The sequence below is a fragment of the Scatophagus argus genome, chromosome 13 (genome assembly GCF_020382885.2).
Source record: "Scatophagus argus isolate fScaArg1 chromosome 13, fScaArg1.pri, whole genome shotgun sequence".
Lineage (NCBI taxonomy): Eukaryota > Metazoa > Chordata > Actinopteri > Scatophagidae > Scatophagus > Scatophagus argus.
Genome location: NC_058505.1, coordinates 17,141,178 through 17,156,425, shown reverse-complemented (window position 1 = coordinate 17,156,425; position 15,248 = coordinate 17,141,178). Strand labels below are relative to the sequence as shown.

Sequence of the window (15,248 nt, the reverse complement as noted above, 5' to 3'; positions counted from 1 at the left end):
AATTCAGCATGGGAGCTATCAATTAAAGATAACAATCCCCATAGTGATTTATCATACTGTCTAACATTATTTGATCTTTTTGGACCCCGTGACCCTTACTGATATAGTTATCACCCTTACAAAGTTAGAAATCCATCATACACATAATGTATCAGTAATGTATCATTTTATCAGTGTGTGGAGTGAGCACTTCTGTAACAATCTGTAACAAATTCAGATGTGAAAAACCACCTTCTTATTCATCACTCGCTCACAAGTGCATAATTAAGATTATTCAGTATCAAAACAGCACTGTTCTAACATCTGAAAGCAATGACAAGGTGAGATGTTCTTCTCTTGCTGTTTCCCAGTAATGAAAGATAAAAGCCATTGACGTCAACTATGAGCCTTTCTCCCCTCTCACCTGTTTATTCATGAAGACATAGATGATGGGGTTGATGACTGTGCTCGTCTTGGCCAGGACAGAAGGGATGATGCTCGCTTCGGGCGTGACCAGGCCCTGGGGCCCAAACGTGGCCAGGAGGGCCATGATGCCGTACGGCAGCCAGCACAACAAGTAGCAGATCACCATAATCACCACCATGAACAGGACACGCTGCTCACGTTTCCTGCTCATCGATGCATTGATCCCGCTGACCTGGGGACAGGAAGTGAAAGAGACAAAAATGAGGAGGATGAGAATTAAGAAGCATAATATTTAGTAATAATAATAATGATAATAGTAAGCAAGAATATTCCCCTACAGGAGAGAGCTGGGAAGTAAAATGCAGGTCAGATGGGTTGAAGTGAGTAAATGCAATTTATTTTTGTGATTTTGGCCATCATTCACATCAATAATAAAGTTAATCACGGTTCAAGGTGACCTATTTGCTCTTGTGCAGTACAGGGTTACACAAAGAAATAAACAATTGGAATCCCCTTCATGCCAGACACATTGAACATACTGTATGCAGAGGTGATTAAATTAAAAACAAAATAAGAAAAAAAAAATAAAACAATATATTCAGTTATTTATATATATAAATGGGAACTTAATTCTGTGTGTTTGGGTTAAGTAATTGTCTGGGTTAATGTAAATAGCAACAACAAGATGGTGATGATAATGCGGTCGACATCTACACATTAAAAGTCTGACATCTGGGAAACACTGTCCATCAGCTTGGTCTGCCCTCATTCTCCTGGAGTCCTGCAAGATGTTGACTCAGTTCCATCGGTTGTGTGCAGCCGCGTGATCAAGATGTGGTGATGGAGACAGGCTTCTGCAAAGACGTGGGGACAACAGTCTCTGATTTTCTTTCTAATTTTTTGTTGCTTGGCCAGTCTTTTAGTCCATTTCATTTTCCTGTGACCAGACATTGGCCAGGAGCAGGCTTAAGTCCAAGCTGGGCTTCTACAGCTCTCATTCTGGATCTCTTTCCTCTCCTCCTGGACCTGTTCTGATTGAACGGTTGAGAAGTGCCATGAGCAGTGATCGTCCCCTAAAACCTGCTGCTCTGAAATCCAAATCCTGTGCCCCCTTCTCCCCAGTGCTGGTAAATGTATTTCTCTGATAGGTAATACATATTCCATCAAGACAGCAGAAAAAATAAAAAATAAAAAATGAAAACAAGTTGACAAGTTAAGGCAAGAGACTGACATTTGGGGAAAAATAGACTCATGTCTCCTTGCTTAGAGTAAGAGGAGGAAATGGATATGATTCAAATATTTGTCCATTAAATATACAGCCAGCTCCTGGTAGCTTAGCTTAGCACAAAGACAAGAGCAGTTCTTTGCCAGGAGCTGTAACTTCCCAGAGCCTCCACTGGTTGTATGGCAAGTTTAACTAGTGAGCTTTAGAGATGTTTGGGGCCAAATTTTGTTGTCCTTTGACAGATTTGACAGTTTGTTGTTTACCATAAAGAGGTGAGAGGTATATAACTGATTATCTAACTATCAAACTTTCTTCCATCATAGTTGCTCCTCGTTGCGTTCAACCATAATCTAAGATACACGTTCGGCACACACAGTTTGTCCTGTTAATTGATAAACAACAAACTGTTAGCTCATTTACGACCAGTGTAATTGTCTGATCACTCATATTATTTTACACCTGTCTGACCATTATACCCCCGATGTAAAAATTTATGTAAATCTGTCAAAGAATTACAACAAAGAGAAATACATTAATGGTTTCGGATGAGTGTAGACTATTTACACTTTCAAACAATTATATTCTTGAGGTTACTCACACACACATTCACATGGACAAGTTTGCAACCTGACAAACACCCTCACTCTTCACAAACATTAACTGTTTCATTTGTATCCTGATGGCCACATGTTGGCGGCTGTCACTCAGTTACATCAACCAGAAGACACACACTGACAGGAAAACACTTCGAAAAAAGGCACCAGCAGTGGCAGGTTTTCCTTTGCAGTGGTATTCTAAGAAAGTATATGTGTATATATACACATAGTTACACGCACACCAGTAAGCCACTCAAACAGAAAAAAACCCACCAAGAGTCCAGTGATCAGTCATCATCACTCTCATGACAGCTGGTCATGAAAAAATATTCTCACTCTCTGCTAACCCCTTAAATCCTTCATATTTGCATAGGTCTACCCTATTCATACATATTTGCATGCATGGTGTATTCATGTTTATGCATGTTGTTAGGGTCTATAAATTATAACACAATATGCTTCTCCTGCTCTCCTGCTTTTAATTCACATTATAGTGACTATCCTGTAAACTGCACTCCTGTAGACTCCTATGCTGCCACTCACACTGCAGCATTTGCATAAACATACACATTAATTTGGCACTCAGCTTTCACCAGACAGTCAGAGTGTTTGCACTACTGTCATAATGTGAACACAGAACAAATAAATGCTTTTTCCTTGTGACGGACTAATCAAGCCATGCTAGTGATTGACAGAGTCTACATTTAGCTCATTTACCTCCCAAAGACTTCCACAAGTCTGCAAATTGGATTTTAAGGTGTGTTCATATAAAGCATGTTTATACCACTTTTTTCAAATTCTGAATAGTTTACTTTAGTTTCTTTCAGGCACACTTCATGGTGGAAGGGGTCCTAAATATGCACTTCATGGCTCTGTTGTGCTAGAAAGCTAAAAGCGCGGGTCCCAGATAAAAATGACCCATGTACAAGTGTAGTGCCAGCTTGTCAAAATATTAAAAATTAAGTAATGAGTGTGTTACGGTTTATGTGTTCCCCATTCTGCTTTTCCCTTCTTCCTTCCTGTCTTCTCTAGCTCTGTTCAGGTGTTCTGCATGCTAATCACTCATTGAGGTGCACCTGGCCTGAGAGGGAAGTGCTTATAAAAGTACCTTTGCCAGTATCAGTGAGGCTTTTGGTGTGGGGACTGTTGGTGCCTCTCAGCCTGGGTGTCTTTTAATTAAGTACGTTGTCTGTTTGTCTCTGTGTTGTGTATATTAAATCTCATGGAAATGGTTGTTTTAAAGGTCTTTCCTGTGGTTGTTCTAGGTCAGTGTTGGGGTGTTGTTCACCCCACAGGACCGCTAAAATGAAGGGCATTAGTTTTGATTTTAACTTACAGAGAAAAGGCATTTCAAATACTTTATATGACTGTCTTACTGTCACCACTCATTTGTTCACTCACTTACTTATCAGAAATGAAAAAGTACACTCCGAACATAAATACCCGTGTAAAGAGAAGCTTTTGGCAAAGCAATGATGTATTACCAGACTGAAGTTATCGGTAGTTAATGATAGGATTATGGGATAGCTATGTTGACTGAATGCTAACAAAACACTGGCCAGTCATGCATAATTAATCTATCACTGTTATCAAATATAACAACACACATCACATAAATACCTTTGTGTCTGATTATATACTGTAACGTTTTATTATCTGATTCAGTGTGAAGTGTTTTGTGTTAGTTTAGCAGCTACCTTTGGCACGTATGTTAAAACAGCCAGTGGATAGCACTCTTGTAGATACAGTTATTCCATATCCTCAGTAATATCATATATGGACACCTGCTATTTAATCCTTACTATTTATCACCTACATAACTAGTTTGATTTATCTAGCAATATATTTCCACATATCCAAAGTGAGAAAATGTTAATGCTGTAGTCACACTTTTATTCTGTCTGCCCTCAAGTCCTGCACTAACAGTGGCTCAGTAGATCTAATTTATTTGTTTATTTGTTTGCTGGTCTGGTGACTGCCTGTTGCCACCCTCACAGTGTTGACTGAAAGTTTAGATGCAATTAAATTGTGTAGTTGCATGATTGAGACTACCAGCAACATGAAACCACACAATATTATATATATATATATTATAGTATAAAATCTTCCTTGATCTCACTCTGGTAATGATGTTACACTTCATTAGCATTACCACTTTGGATAGGTAGCTAGTTATAGCTCATGTTAGAGCCACCAAATGCAACGTTTAGTCCATATTCTACACTTTCACTCATGCGTTTTTTAGTTTTAAAGAGGAGACTCTTTATATAGCAGCTATCGCTCTTACCTACCATGCATAATGTTTCAACATGAGTAATACTCCAAAGCTTGACAAACCTGCCATACCTAGTTACAGCTGATAAGCTATGATTGGACAGTCGCTGTAAGGGTTTCATGAACAGTCAATGGTGGCAGAAAGCAGAGACAAGTCTATCACACTGAAGCCACTGGGACTAAATTAATTTGTTTTGACTCCCTGTGCCAACAAATCTCTAAGTCCAATAAACAAGATCCTAGGAAGACAACTTGATTTTTTGTGTGGTCTGAATGAAAGAGGCCAGTGTAAACTCAAACAAACAAATACAAAAATAACCTCTGGGACACTGGGTACACTGGGCAGGGGTACTCACATTATTGTTTTATTTATTTATTTTTACTTCTTCTTGTGTTCTCAAAGTTTTTAGAATCCACCTTTATTGTACTGAAAACTTTGCCCTTCTGTCATTTCGGCTAAGAAAAGTTTCAGTTTAACTTCCACTCTGTACACGTAACCATTTTGTCAGCTCTGTAGAATAGCTGGCTAATAGCTTCAGTCTCGGCTCTGATTAAATAAATGAAGTGGCAGAGATCACAGACAAATTGGGGAAATGGAGAGTAAGTGCTGAATGATTGCAATCACAGGATGGGTGGCTGGTGAAACAAGCTAGCTTACTAATTGACTGCCCTTACAGAGAAACTGTTTCATATGCTAAACAGCAATCCCCACAGCCACATAATTAATATTTATGTGTTGCAGCCATGTGACAGCACAAATCTGTTACAGCCTTTTGTCAAAATGTTGAGGACTACAAGTTTAGTAATGATCATCAAAATAAGAGTAAGTTTTTGATGATGGATGACATGATGTTGCCCTAAGAAGACAGTGATTTGAGAACACCTTAATTGTTGGCCTAGCATCATGGCAGTTTAAAACAAAGTTGTATTACGGACAGTGGTTCAACGCAGCACTGATACTCACAGAATGTGGACAGACGATTGGGAAAGAATTTGTCTAGAACCATGTCATGGGAAATCTTCGTTAAGTGAAAATATCTTCAGGGCATTCTTTGACTAAATTAAATATCTGGTGGCTCATTTTCCTCTGCGACAACAGAAGCAGCATTGTCTCCTCCTGAGTTCCTGGTAGGCTGTCAGTTATTTAGACAGATCATTTGTCGGGTATGCTGCCATGTTAAAATTAGTTTTGAACTGAAAGGAACAGCCTGGAAATAGAATTAAGATCAAAGTGTCAGTATATTAAATGGATTTGTTCTTTCATTACGTGCGTCTGTGTGTGCTTCCACTCTGTTTGTCCATATTTGTAGTTTGCTTTTCTTTTTCACTGTCACACATACAAGTGCAACTTCAAATTCCATAGGTACGGCATGTATGCATGTGTGTGAGTCCCCGCCAGAAAAAAAGACCTTTTTGGATTTTTGACTGTAGGAAAGCACAAATGTTACTGATAACATTAAAGAGACACAATACCAGGAACCTTAAACCAAAGCAGCTAAATGGAGCTTAAATCAATAATTAAATCAATAATTTCATTAATCTGTTTACCATTCTTTGACATGTCAAAATGTCTTTTGAGGAAAGGGCCAATGTAGGCCGTTATATGAATTAGAGACTGGATACAAACAAGACAAACAAGACAGCCAGCTGTTTTTCATACAAGCTGCTCATTCAGTGTGCGTAAAGTTTCCAGTAAAAAATAATACTTTCTCTCTGATCTAATGATTTAAATGTGGTGAGTGATGATTTGAAGGTTTCGGAATGTGTGTACTGCAGCAGTTTTACAGCTATTTCTTTCTGTACCGGCATGCAGCATGTGAGGCTTTTTTTTTTGATCCAATAAAATACACAGTCTAAATCATTACAGCTTGGATGAAGAAACTACCGGGTCCATGCAAAATAGAGTGTATAAACTCAATTCATGGCTGGAAGACAGACATAGTGTTGACAGATGATGACGTACACCATAGAAGAGAATGTAGATAATTCTGGCTCAGTGAGTGTGGATGTCAAGATGGAAAAAACTTGCAAGTATGCAAGTATTTAATGCCTTGATAGATTAAGTGCACAAATCTCCTTAAATATCAGATCAAGGGAAAAAAAAGGTTGCAAAAAAACAATTTTACCTGCCATTGTGCATTGCTAAATTTATAAGGCTACAAGAGTGTGACTGTGTGAATAAGAAAGATGTGTGTGACACTGATTGTGTATTTTACTCTTTCTGGTGCACCTAAATGCTTGCACGTGTGTGTGTTTTCCTCCACACACACACACACACACACATTTTGCTCCTCCAGATGACACTGAAGATGACATTTAGAACATGCTCTCAATATATGTCAGGCATGTCATCCCTCTGTGGGAAAAGATATTCACTTTGTGGTTTTTTGCTGTCACACTGACATCCACTGTAGAGATGTCTTGTCTGCAGGGAAAGACATCTATTCTAATCACAGGGTGTCACATTTAAGAGGATGAATAATGGCGTGTGAAGCGAGGGAGGCCGATAAACCAGATTGTGTACTGTGTCATTTGAGAAATTTGATGGTTTACTGTAGGCATGTTCATGCATTAGCTGCTCTTACTTCATGTTCAGAAGAGCATTTTACAATCAGAGTGAATGGTGAAATCATTTCCTATACCTAATACAATCAAGTGCAGGGCAGATTTGAGGTAAGTGCTCAGTAAGGCACTTGCTTTTCTTCTTGAAGAGATTTCATAAAATAGGTAAGACAAAAAAAACAAGTTATTTTGCTGTGCCGAATGGAAGCAGAAGGATATACCTCACAGATAGGAACTGAGTCAAAAGGGGTGATGACCAAGTTGTCTCAAAGAGGGGAATTTGGTGGCAGAATTTAGAGCCTTGGATGGGCTGCATGGTTCAAGCCACTGGTCTATTATTATTATTATTAACCTTGTTCGAGGAAGGAAAGGTAAAAAAAAAAAAAAAAAAATGCAAGAACTGGGGGAATTGTGGGTGAATTTCAGTTTAAAATAATATTTCAGTAGCCTGGCTGCAGTTGGTGTTGCAGTGGTCAAGGCGGGGATGATTAAACTTTGAACAAAGAGCCGAGCAGGGTCCTGGGAGAGGAAGAATCAGATTTGGCCGTTTTTTTGGGGGGGGGGGATAGTGAACCCCCATGGCTTCATTCTGGGCTTTGTATGACAGTTTCTTGTCTAGAATCAAGTCAGGGCTGCTTCAGGCAGAAGTCATTATAGTCTTGTCAGCGGTGATGGAAAGGTCTAGTAGAGGGGGAAAGTGCTGCAGAGTTAAAACATCATCCTATTTTTTTAAGGACTGTTAGTTTTCAAGGTGAACAGTCCACAGCAAATATTTGGCATACTCTGTTGCCAATTCTGTTTGTATATATTGAATTTAACCCAAGGGTGAGTTAAAAAGGAAATTGAAAGAAATTAAATGCTTGGCAGTCAGAATGTAAAACCATGGTTCTTGCATTATTTAACAGATTCTCAATGCATTACTTGAGTTCAAGATGAGGGACACATACAAGGCAAACACTGAAGTGATCATTTTCTAATGGTTCTAATTCACCATACAGTACAAGCAACATCATAATACTATTGGCAACAGAAAACTAAGAAGAGACAACATGTTGACTCGCTTGTTTCTTACTGTTCTTTCCATGGCCCTGTAGGTGGATTATGAGAACTGGACATGAGGACAGGCTGAGTCACAAAAATAGATGTCAAAAAATACTGCCACCAAAGCTGCTCACCATTGTCTACTGTATATAATCTAAAAATAATTCTATATTTACAAACGTCATTCAAATTCTAAATACAGTTCAGCTGTAACTTCTTTCGTTTTTTACTCTTTTTACAGCTGAGGCTTCAACTGACATCTTTTTTTTTTTTTTACTTATGTTAAAAACCATACACTTGAACTTCATGTCTCTCAGGACTTCCACTTCAATTCACTCTTCTAACTCAGTTAATCACTTTGACTGACACTTGAAATCCTTTCAGTTCTTGAACTTGAAATGACTGTACAACCCCTTTCAGCATTTTCCCTTCATTGGGCTCATTGTGCATCAATTTAATTCTCATCATCTCCTAATAGATCCCTCTCAACATAGAGAGTGTAGAGATCCTGCCCCCTGACTGTATGTTCTTATTTTTCTCTTTCTGCAGTGTTTGGGTTGTGTCTGAGCTTCAGTGATTCTGAAGTAACACAGCTGATTGTTAAGTCTCCTTCCCAGGTCATCAAATAATGACGTTTAGTGTGGGTGGTGATTTGATAACCTTTCAGTGAGACTTAACATTCAGCTGTCTTTCTCCAGAATCGTTTAATTGTGTGCTAACAAACAGCAACCATCAGTTATGACTTTAACTTTCAGCACTTTTCAATGACACTTCAATGACATCTTCACCTTCTCTCAATAGTTCAAGAATTTAAAATGTTTTTGCTGCAAAATATCAGCAGCAACTACATGTTAGACATACTTTCTTCAGAATAAAATATATCAGAATACTTACATTTAGTTAGATTAGCCAGGTTTTGTCATGAATTCCTATTTATATTATATCAATTAACTTCCAAATGGGTTTTTCTGTCAGAATATCATGTCTTCTTTCAAGAATTCCTTTTTCAAGTGTGCGTATAATCCTTATTTAGAGGCCAGTAGCAAAAGGAAAAACAGCCGCAGTGAGGAACTTCAGGCCCGGTGGTTTTGTGTTCCACCTCTCTGAGCCCTTATGACACCCAGGTGGGATCAGCTGCTTTTTATGTCAATGTAATCAGATAATAGCATAGATCTGTAAGCAGCTAGACTCCTAACCTACATCTTTCTCCCCGAAAAAGATGGATTACAATCACTATATTCTTTTTAAAGGTTTTTAAATTATAGAATTTAGATCTTCAAAAGTTCAAAAGAAACACTCATCTCTGTATTAGAAACTTTAAAAAAGCGCTTGAGAGGGTATCTTTTAAACTTTCTTGTCGAGAGTTGAGTGTTCTGGTGGTGGGTTTTGGAGGGGGATCAGTGCAGAGCATAAATCTGTGTTTGATGCGAGGCCAGCAGGCATGTGTGACATCCCTCCCTGTTGTGTGGAGGATAAGTCACCTCAAGCATGTTCCAGGCACACATAAATTTGGTTGGCTAGTGGATGGAGGAGACAGACTGATAGTCATGTTAACACAATGCTCAGACAAAGCAGGAATAAACCAACCCATAACTCTGACTTTGTTTTCATTTCAGAAGCTGCTCTGACAACAACCGTAGAGTCATTACATGCTAAATAGTTCATCATCAGCTCTCCACTCAGATCCAGATGTTCATCTCTCCTATAAAAGAAGTCTTCTCTCTCTTTCACTTTATAAAATAAGATTTTGTTTTGCTATTTCCAAATCCTGACAAATTTACATGTGTTCATTTGCTGATATCTTGCATCATGAAAAGGCAGATTGAAACAAAATGATCATAACATTTCACACTCTGAGTTACACACAGATAGCAGAAAAAAAAACTGCCAATAATGACATTGCCATGCGACCAAAAATTACTTCACAATCACACCAGATGCCCACCACACCTTCCATCCCAACACCTACATACAACCACATTAGCGCACTCTAAATGATTTTAATTTAGCCACATAACCAGTTAATTTGTAGTCTTCAGGTTAGTTTACTGGATTACATGGGTGGAACAGGGAGCTGCCAGTCCAGCTGCTGAAAATCACCTCAGCGCTGGGAGGCTGCTGGCACTCAGTACCTCCTGTGCCTCACTGCACCCTGCCCTACTTCCCTCATTCCCTTCCTCCCACCCACAACAGCACACAACACTGGCCATTAGACTTTGACATCAGTGGTGGAGGTGCAACAGAAAACAGGAGGTCATACCTGCCAGACATGGAGGTGAGACCAGACAGAGGAGGATGGAGGAGGGAGACAGAACAAGAGGGGAGAATAGGATGTGTACGGCAGTGAGAAGTCAAAGCAGAGAGGGAGGAGAATAAAAATCCCAAAGAGAGAGAGAGAGAGAAATTAAGGGATACAGGGAAGAGTTGCACTTAAGTAGATTTATGATCTATTGATGAAATCTGTGAGTCACATTGTTGCTGAGAAATCATCAGAGAAACTAAAGTGCTGTAATGATGAATTTGATAAGTTATACTTTTGTCTTACCATCCTAAATTTGGAAGGTTCATGTGGGAATTCACCTCACGCTGAAATCAGCAGCTTGGCAGCATTTACCTGGCTCGAGAGAAATGTGCAGCAGCTGCAGCCATGTTTGCCCTGTCACTTTGACAAATATGGAGGCACAATATTACAGGTTAAACATGACTTTAATATAGCAGAAGACTATTTTCTATGTAAAAATATAGTGGAGTAATAATGTCACAAACAGAGGATGAATCACACTCCTTCTGTGTGTGTTCCTTACTCTTCCGACGTGACTGCGAAAATGAAGTGTGCATTTGTTTTGGTCTGTGATGTTGGTGCTCTGGTGTGGCATCTAGAGGCTGAAAAAGTTTCACATTCAAATGAGCAGGCTGTCATGTAAGTGCCTTCAGTGAGTCAAGCTGAAACAAATGAGCTTCCAAACATTCATCTATCTTCTTTAAACACACATATCTTTAGTATTGGGGTAGAAGGAAACCAAATTCAAATCATTTCAAGCAGTTAGTATGTATGACATCATCATCAGGAGAATTTTGCTTTGTTTTGTTTTTGGAAGAATGCACTGTGAATACTGGAGGAGAGGTGAGCTGGAGCAGCTTAGCAGCACTATGCTGTCTCAACCGACCAAGATTAAAAGCATTTTTCAGAATGAATTTGCTGTCAATTCTGACTCTGTACCTCCTGTCTTTTACAGAATCCCTTTTCCTAGTCTGTCTGTAAGTCTGTTGCACCAAGCTTTGAAAAGCTGAGAGCCATTAACTTATCTTGTGACGGTTCAGTGCGACCAGGAGGTACGAAATGAGAGATGAGTGATGATTGTGGGTAACTCTCTCTTAAAGTTCATTTCATGAACTTCTTATGCCACACTCTTGACTCCGGCAACTCACCCTCTTAAAACTCCTCATAAGTGACAGCTAAACATTTATTAAACATGTTCATATCTATCACTTTCAAAACACCCGCAATGTCTGGCTTTATAACCACTACACTACAGAGATTGCAAATGTAATAAAAGAGGCTCATTTTGTTTCAGGCGTATTTCAGGAATCTTTACAAGTAAAAAAGTAAAATCTTATTAGTGTTCATCTGGAAAATTCCTCTGTGCTACTGTGGTTTTTCTGCCTTTGGCAGGACCATGACAGCTAAAACTGCACCACGATATCAAAGCTAAGTCAAATCCTGGCACCAAAACATGGACACCCTTGAAAGCTACATCCTTTTCAGTCTGATTGCACTTTTCACTCTTCCATTATCTTCTCCTGCCACTCTTCCTGAGGAGGAGGAGAAGGTAAAGATGTCAGTGACATAAAAACATGTCAGCACTTGAAGCCAATCCGCTGTACACAACTCCAGTTCTTTTGCTGACAGTGCTTTGGAGGCTTGCACACAAACTCACACATACTGCACAGACATATACACTCAGATGCCTGCAAATATAGTTGCAAGAATTTCCTTATATTAAAATAGACACCTCGATACACCCAGATATAAAAACACAGCATACGGCACTCAGCTGAAACACGTACTTCTTACATTTAAACAAACGTCTGGTCACCCAGACGAATAGTCAGACAGTACACACACATAAACATTACCCAGAAGGGGAAAAGACCTAGGCACAGCACTTTCACCTGGCTTGTTTTGCCTCAGCATTCCAGTTCCTCAGTAGGCCTGGATGTTCTGCCAGCGCAGTTGCTGGCTGCTAAACATGATTGATCGTAGGGTTTGTGTCTGCTGCATTACTCCCGTACACCACCAGCCTCCTGTGGCCTGCCAAACACTGTGCCTGGCTGTCGCCCATCAAAGGGCCTCTCTCAGCAAGAATCCTCAATGCTCCACTGAGTCGCTGTACAAACACTCACTGCCCCTCACCTCTCATCTGCCTCTCTGCTTTTCCATATCTACACAGTCCTTCCTCCACCTGCCCTGTCTGCCTCCCCCGCCATCTCATTGACATGTCCATGAGGTCGTGCAAAAAATGCACAATGATAGTAAATTTTACTGAATGAAGGAAGAGTCAAATAAATGTGTGCAAAGCTGGAATAAGGAATAAGCATCGCCAGCTGCTTTGTACAGACAAACAACATTCAAGGGAAGGATAACTGAGGTTGAGGCTCTGTCAGGCTGCTTAGAGAGTTCAGGGACGTAGTGAATGTAGTGAATGCAAGGTTGGTGCAGGTGCATGTGTGTGAGGAGGTATGCTGAGATGGAGTGCCGAGACATTCATTTTCATTTGAAATAATAACACTTTGAGGGCCTAAGGGACAGGGGAGCGTTGTACAAGTGATTTGGAATTGACTTTTTGAATTGTAGATTTAAAGGTTTTTACCTTTTTTTTCCCCAGAGTGATTTTGCTAACATCTGTAGTCCCTGTCTCCTGTCCTTACTCCTGGAGCTCTAAAGCAACTCTAGATTGAGAGGAGCGAGAAAAAAAATTGAGGGACCAAAGTTCCCATCTGCTGTCAGAAATGCTTGATGAAGTTCGCTGAATGGAGAGACCAAAATGAATTATATCCACTGGATGTGAGCAAGGTGTCAAAGATGAGTTTATTGCAGCCCTTACTTGGCTGCTTTTGGTAAACACGATTGATGTCTCTGACATCAAGAATGCCCCACAGTCTAATCCTGAACTATTCAGTCTGCACTTCCACCTAAGTAAAACTGAAGACACAAACCCTGTTGGAATACAAAATAAGGTGGGAATTCTCTAGGAAACTGTCACTTCACTGAACTAAACTGAGTCCTTGCAGGCTTTTATTTGTATGACAGAACAATTGGAGATTTTTCCAACTTGTTTAGTCCTGATTTAGACTCAATAGCTGGCCGATCTGGTCAAACCCCCTGCACAAGCAGTGAGACACAAACATATGAACACACAAAGACAGATTTATGTCATGGAAGAAAGTAGAAAAATGGTGCAACAGTTACGCAACTTTAAGTTTGGCATTTGTGATTCAACAGTGAAGTGAAATGTGTGACCTGGCATCAGATGAGGTAGGATTTCTGTGAAGTTCAAGCTTTTCCTAACATTGCAGATAACTTTATAATTTGTTAGATTTGCATTCACACACAATACAGAGAAGTTTGGCAGTGCTTTGAAAAGTAAGGATCCTTCATGATCACGGTGAGTTTTTAAGATGGAGCTTTCAAAGAATCCTGTTCAGTGGTAATCCAATTAACACCAAGTTTCTAGTTTCATGACAGCCAAATCCAAATAGCAGAAGGGAACTTCAATGTAATTAGGATTTTCCTTGAATATGCAAATATACGCTTTAAGTGTATATTCTAGGGATTTGGCTTTGCATTATTATTATTATGATGGCGAGCTCACAAGAGATAGGATAAAAACCAGAAGTGTCACTTCTTGGTTGGATTCCTTTGCACAAGTTGCAGTTTATATTCCTGTCCTAGAGTCCTGTCCGGTTCCTGTCCTAGAGAGCTTTGTCACATGTTGCACCTTCAGTCATCTGAAGCTCAATATCATCAACACCAATGAGCTTGTGGTGGACTACAGGGCTTCAAATATGGACATTGCTGCAAAGAAACCACAGATTCTAAAATGTGGATGCTTCACACACATCTTTAACCCATCAACACAGAAGATCTATACAATCAGCACAGTTTCAAGGTGGACAATCAAGATTAGTGTCACCAATTCAGTATCTGATCAAAAGTGGAAATGGTCACAATCTGCCCTGACCCTTTGACCCTCTGGATATAAAATTAATCACTTCACTTCATTAAATCACTTTATTATTTTATTCTATGAAACATTTGTGTGAAATTCATGTGAATTCTTGGATTATGTCTTTGTGAGGTCACAGTGGTGTTTGACCTTCAAAATCTAATCAGTTCATCAGTCCAAGATGACATTTGTGCCAAGTTTTAAAAAAAGTCCCTGGGATATCATATTCACGAGAATGGGATGCGCAAATGGACATTCCAAAAACATAACATTTTTCACAAAGGTTTGACCTTTGATTTGCTATATGGGTCAAAACAGAGGACACCTACAATTCCCATAATGCACTGCAGTAGTGTTTTGTTAGAGTCACAGAAGGCATTATACAAATTGCAGACATTATTTCCATGACTTTTGATCTCTCAAGGAGTAAGCTGAACGTTAGGTGTAAAATTAATAGTGTGTGTCCCTTTACCCTTTGTGTATAATAAGACTCCATACTTCCATATGGGGTAAAATGTTACTCTGTCACACGTGCTCACCCACATGCACACAAGCACTTACACAGATATTTGCAGAGACTATGTGCTATGTCCTTGTGTTTTTTCTGTTAGCAGCAGGGGGCTACCAGCTCATCAATCAGTGTGTCCTGGAACTGCCTAAAACACCAGCACACACACACACACACACTCACTCATGCACATTACCAGGAGGATTCCCCTCCTTAAGGCTTTAAACACATTCAGTATGAATATTATTGATTGTCCGAGTGTGGCTCCCAGTTTGATACATTAGAGGAACATTAAATTCAAACAGCAAATTAATTATCTACACAAATGTTAAATCTGATATGGCAAAAGAAAAAGCAATTAGGCAAGGTGCAACACAACAGATGTGAAGATTTACATTTTTTCCAAGCTC

General features: G+C 39.5%; 1 protein-coding gene across 1 annotated transcript in view; it reads right to left on the bottom strand.

Annotated features, from left to right (window-relative positions):
* Window positions 1-379: 379 nt before the first annotated feature.
* LOC124069438 (opsin-3-like) overlaps window positions 380-15,248 on the bottom strand; it is a 34,768-nt gene continuing 19,899 nt past the window's right edge. Inside the window, exon 3 of the mRNA XM_046408608.1 lies at window positions 380-637. Coding sequence (XP_046264564.1) covers window positions 380-637 — 258 coding nt within the window. The remainder of the gene's footprint in view (window positions 638-15,248) is intronic.